The 6,334-nt window shown below is 33.8% G+C and overlaps 1 protein-coding gene across 1 annotated transcript; it reads right to left on the reverse strand.

The window, feature by feature from the left end:
- Positions 1-208: 208 nt before the first annotated feature.
- On the reverse strand, positions 209-6,067 carry LOC140743367 (PCI domain-containing protein 2 homolog). Its single transcript, XM_073074550.1, has 4 exons — positions 5,897-6,067; positions 5,485-5,760; positions 4,652-4,829; positions 209-3,690 (listed from the first exon to the last, which is right to left on the reverse strand). The coding sequence occupies exons 1-4, from the start codon at positions 5,981-5,983 to the stop codon at positions 2,927-2,929; spliced, it is 1,305 nt and encodes a 434-aa protein (XP_072930651.1). The 5' UTR covers positions 5,984-6,067; the 3' UTR covers positions 209-2,926.
- Positions 6,068-6,334: the final 267 nt, after the last annotated feature.

Raw genomic sequence — 6,334 nt, forward strand, 5'->3', positions numbered from 1 at the left:
AAAGAAAAAGAACGCTCTTGACGTTGGAGTTGTATTTTGCGCGGGAATAATATTATAATGTTGTAAATTGGATCAAGAAATAGTTTCATCCTATTAGTATTATATGATATGGTTACGGGGCATCTTGCTGTATATTAATCAAACTATAGGAATTAAGGATCTAACTACGAAATAAATTACAACATTGTTATTTACATCAAAATTTATTGTACCTCTTAGATACATTTTCCAAAAAACATCGATAAAAAATACGATTAAAATTTCACATAGTTATCTTATACAGACAGAATAAAAGGTACATAGAAGTATGTAATAGGTATTCACGTTGCATATACTGATAGAAAACACTACTGATACAATAAAAAAAATCGTCCAACTTTACGACAAGCATACATAAGATATATAATAACACCGAAGAAGTGTGAGTTAAATGGGAAACGACTACCGTAAATGTTGACAGCCTTACTGAACTTTAAACTTTTTATTAGAACAACTTATTATAATCATCAATTTCAAAGTGATCCCATATTTGTAAGAAAGTCATTTTCAAAACATATTACATTTCATATCAAATTTCGGACAAGTAAGCAGTGATTGAAAATTAAAGCCTGAAATAAGTTAATCTCCATATTATACAAATTAAGAAACCAATTAAAAATGACTTAAAAATTCATGATTGATTAATTTTTTATAAGTAAGGCTGTCGTGGAAACACCAATAGTTATTACAAAGACTCTTATCATCTAAACAGTTATTATCATAATTATTGATCATTAGTATACTTAAATTCTTAAGAAATATCGCTTCACTGCCAAATTCTCAGTGTAGCGTTGTAACATAAATGAAGTAACCTACGAGTAATAAATTACAAACATTCTTTTGAACATTGCCTCTATGTGAGAAAATTCCATATACTCATCTTCGCTTCGATCAAACCCAAAAATGTTAGCAGTGAACATCATTACATTTCATCAGTTATACTTTCGGATAGACAGTAATGTTAGTATTCAATAAAAATCAATCTTTTGACCAATGAGTGTTTAATCCGCTGCGATGAATTTTATTCATATGAAAATGATAACAAGTCTAGGTATTACGTTACCACGTTTACGCATAGTATCATAATATAATGTCTTCCTATCGAAGAAATGTAAGTAGGTATATTAGTAGATAATTGGAACTTAACGAATTACTCTTCTAAATAGTATGTTTGAGAAATAGTTCATTAGAATGCCTATTCAGCGGACAAAGTGTATCACACATTAGCTTAACTAAAAGGTAACCTCTCGATTATATTATGGCGAGATTACCTACTTGACTCCAACTCATTCGCTGGACCAAAATACATCAAACGTTGGAATAACGTATTTTTATTAGTTACTATAAAGAGAATAAATATACTTAATATATGTAATCACATCAATGGGGCTCACGCGCCGCAAACATCTACTATCAAAATAATGACACCAAAGCACATTTATTAATGTTTAAGATAGACATTTAATTATATATAATGTTGTGCCAACCACATAAGTTGTACAACGAGATGTACCTACTATTTAGGTTATTAATATATAATTATAATTTTAAGCGAACGGATAGATCCGATGTATTTATCGTGGTTTTTTTTTTGGTGCCTATCGTCAAACCCCCATTCAATAAAGCTAAAAGCTAGCTAAATTCGTACCTGACTTTAAATATGTTTTAAAAATATAGAATAAACTTATAAAATTTTTAGACTTAAATAATATGTATTTTTCAAGACAACTACTTTAAAATAATATAAAAAAAGAACTTTGATAGAAACATTTAGAAGTAAACTAAATATAATTTTAATTCCACGTTTTCGTGGAATTAAGTATAGGCGGTAAAACTACTATAAAAAGAGCACCATACAATAGTTGAGCACAGTCTTAGCTAAGCTCCTTTAAAAGTCCTAAACCTCTCGTAATTTTTGACAACTTAAATAATACAGAAATTGCACGATGATATGTGCTTCCCTTCTTCCAAGATCTCACGATAAATACAATCTCGTTCGAATTGCCGTGAGTTTAAACATTTAAACGTTTAAAATTCGAAAAAGCTCAAATGCAATTTCTGTGTTCGAACATCAATTACCTTACCTTCTATAATAAATATGTGTGAGAGATATAGATAATAATGTCGCACCTCCAATAAAATAATGTTTTGATATGACGCGACCAAAGTATGACACTTATCTTATACCTACTAAGGATTAAAACTTATACTACTATATACGAGACTCGTAGCTATTATAAACATTTCGAAGATGGAAATGATACCATCATATAACTGTTATCGAAAACTTCCCCTGATAGTTTCTGAAAGTGAGTGTATCATTTCAGGACGATTGTTCGTTTCTCTAAATATTGTCTGTTATAGTTACTCCCGTACATTTGTACTCTTAAAATCATTCATCACAAAAACCTTATAATGCAACTCCAATATATTGAAGGGTAGACATTCCTTTGTGCAATAAATTGAAAGCTCTTCAACTACTTCAAATGAAGTTCATTTGGGTTATCGTGAATGTAGTCGAATCTTACTCCTCAATCTCATGAGTAAGTACAGTTTTGACCTACTTAGAAAAATTTGTGATACAAGATCTTTTTTAAAGAAATTTTGTTCTACAATCCATTACCCATTTTGTATATTATATCCAGATCTACAATACATGCAGATTTTAAAAAATATCGACATCTTCCACGTACATGGCCTAAAGTTCTAATAAAGGATAATATACTACGAAAAGATATATGGTTGTTAACTAGTTTGATATTAGTTTTAGAAGAGATTATTATTGTTAGTAGCTGATTTCCCACTTCAAGGCTTTAAATTTATTTCACTGGAGGCTCGATTATATAATGGGTACTGCTTCAAATCTTGGACTTATGCTATATAATATTTAGTTCAGATTCGGCAGGACTTCATCTTGTGGGAAAAACACTTGATTGGTAAACATGTGCATGCATTCTTTGAATGTATCATTCGAGCAACAGGACGATAAATACCAGGGGAAGGCTTCCCTATCGGCCTCTCTGGTGGCATTAACTTCGAGTGCATGTTGGTAAACAGCAACTTCCAAGAAATTGCTATTTTCCTGCCCCAAACAATAGTTTATTTCTTGGGCATTCTGCTGCGTATCGTATCTCAGGTGTTGGGTGATGAAATTGTAAAGGCCATGTGTCACAAAAAATTGAGTGCAGTGAAACACAATTCTGTCGAAGAGAGACAGGTTACCAGTTTCCATGGCAACACCTAAATCATATAGCATGTTTAAGTTATTCGCTTGCATGAGTGCTTGGTTTGGCATGACACCCTTTGCCATTTTTAGAGGCACCAGTCTGATTAGAATCAGCCGCTTGTAACGATCGTACTCTGGAGGGCAATGTTCAAAAGCAAAATCGTAGAAGTCGTGGGCGTGAGCAAAGTTCTGGAAAGTGCCTCGTTGCGGTGCAAATGGTAAATATTGATTTATAGGATTAATTTCCAAATCATTTAGAAGAGGGCGGTGCAAGCCCAACTGTTTCATTCCGAAAAATACGGCTATAAGCTGATTGCTTATATCCAGTATGCCCGCTCTCTTGTGGCTCCCCGGGCGGGAGCAGAGACGGAAGCAGCTCAGTAACGCGTCCGCTGCCATGTCTAAGTTGGTAATATCAAGAGCCGCTGAAACAAAATATAAATTTAAATTAGTACCACCATGTGTTATTTAATGATTTAGTGTAAATCCACAAATCTCAACGTAAAACAAAAAAATGTAAAAACGAATGTAAAAATGGCAATACAATTTGTAATTCTTTTGGGAGCAGATGCAAAACATACGACGGGTAAAAAAAATCTTAGAATAATATAATTGAATGACCGAGCTTATAGTAAGCATAGAATTAATGTTAAAGCGACAATTGCTCTGCATAAAATACACCACTGTATTTAAGCTTTGGTTTGCTTTGCCAACAACACACTATAATGAACTCTTCAAATTAACGTTTACAGGAAATTCGTTCGCGTAATTTGAACGTGACAAATATCTGTTTATTAAAATCCGCTTTTTGGAACACAGGAAATCGCAAACATTCGCCTTCTTTTACATGTATTTTTCTTATAATACCAATAGGATCATTTTAAATAATGTATAATAATTTGAATGAAAATATAATGGACATAAACCATACATTTGCATCGCACATCGTTGTAATACTGTATACTTTATCATTCTAAGTATGCTTGTAGGGTAGGTATATAATTTAATTATTTTAATTGGGGATTAAAAAACACAAACACGTTCCTCTTTTATTATGTAGCCTATCTATTCTCTAGAAACGAAAATTCACATCATTTGCTGCAGCTGTACTAACTGAAACACCTGAAAAATCACAAGTAGGTTCCTACCTACTTTTAAACCGTCAAAAATCTTTCGCATGGACTTATGGTGTCACTCAGCAAATACTGCTTGTGCTTTTATTTGCTTTAATTTAAATACTTCTCAGAGATAGAATCTTAGCGTGAATTCCGTATAAAACCTCCAAAAAAGTTGCTTCATTTAGCTTATACCTTCTCTCTGTAATGCCTAATAAATATAATTAATTTATTATACATAAGGGGATTAGTTTATCGTAATGATACTAACCACATCCTGAAGCTGCCGCCCTTCCCGTCACAATCCTCGTATCAAGGGCCACAGAGTACAGCAGGTGAAGTGTCCAATCTTCGTTCAGGTGACTTGGAGATTCCAAGAGGTTTGTAAGAAAGACTGTACAAGCGATTTGCCTTTTAAAGGCTGTTTGAATGTCCCGCGCCAGAAGAGCCTGAAATATTTATAATTGGTGTGTTAAACAAATCTATGTTACAAGCTAAAATAGACTTAAAACATGTACCACGGCCGATTAAATGTAAATTGGCTTGAAATACGATTAATCTGTGAAATCAAATGAAACCCTCATCAGATTCATTTAGTTATTTGTTTGATATATCTTAGGATTCCATAATAATTTATAGATAACTGAGGTCGCCTATTTGAACATGCGCACGCAGCCTGTTTTCATAATAAATGTGTTTGTTGATCATTGCGCACCTCCAAAATCTGACATGCGCAATGTAACCCAAGGGAATACAAAATGGCGGCGAAATTTTACACATTTTCTTAACTAAATTAAGTCAGTTTTTCTGACTGATGTACTTCTAATACTGGTTCAACACAACATTTGTATTACGGAATATCCTAAGATTTGATAAATTACAAATTATAAAAACAAAGACTAATGGTGCCGCCATTTTATGATGTGTACCTAACTACGCAGTTTTACAATGCATATTGTAGATGACTGTAGGTATTTCAACATTAAATAACAATAAATAATTAAACAATAAATAACAATAAATAATTAAACAAATAAATAACAATAAATAATTCAATACTACATTAAATTTTCTGAATATAATCAACATTACAATGATACGCACCTTCATGCACTCCACGTGCATGATTAAAACGTCGGTTAGATCGAGAGTGGAGCACTCTTCCTCGATCAACCTGGCGCTATCCGTAGCCATCATTACTTCGTTCACGTGATCATCACGTAAACTTATCAGACGGCCCAGCATCTCACCCTGACGGTTTATGTAAGCGCGGTCAGCCTTTCTGACATAGAATATTAAGCCATTGTTATGACCGTTGCCCAGCTGGAATTCACGTATCACTCGATCGAAACGCGGTAATACCGCCAGCCTGTCATCCTCCTGTAACACAGTGATAGTCTTACCTTATTATACGGGTATCAAAATATAATCCAGATGCATGCCACCATATTTCAGAATCCAAAAGTATTGAAACAAGGGTACAATTGGAGAACATTAAAACGTATTGCGTACTTACGTTATTGCGCTCCCTATCGTTTTGTTCCCGCTGGTTCTCTCCGCGGCTACTCTCCTGGGGCTTCCTAATACGTCGTAATACTTTCATCGTTCCGTCACCTCACCAGACACTTAATTCACAAAAAAAACTTGCACTTATAGAGAAAAGTACACTACGCCTCGGCCGAGCACCCGGACCGCTGGAAGGAAAATGGTATATGGCGAGGGGTAAGTTGGTATCGATTACCGACGCGCGCATGATTTTGAGCTTTGGCCGGGAGAGCTTCCCCTCGCCCAGACAATTTTATTGATTTTATCTAAAGACTACACGAAAATGATGGCATGTTATTGAATTACAGGAAGAGAAAGTGCGAGATACATGTTATGCAATTATTATTAATATTTTTTTCGAAAACATAACCAAAACTTGTCTTTAGATAGATTAGATAGACTTATAAGT

The sequence above is a fragment of the Epargyreus clarus genome, unplaced genomic scaffold (assembly GCF_041222505.1).
Source record: "Epargyreus clarus isolate Ecla_fem2 unplaced genomic scaffold, WU_Ecla_fem_2.2 ptg000007l, whole genome shotgun sequence".
Taxonomy (NCBI): Eukaryota; Metazoa; Arthropoda; class Insecta; order Lepidoptera; family Hesperiidae; genus Epargyreus; species Epargyreus clarus.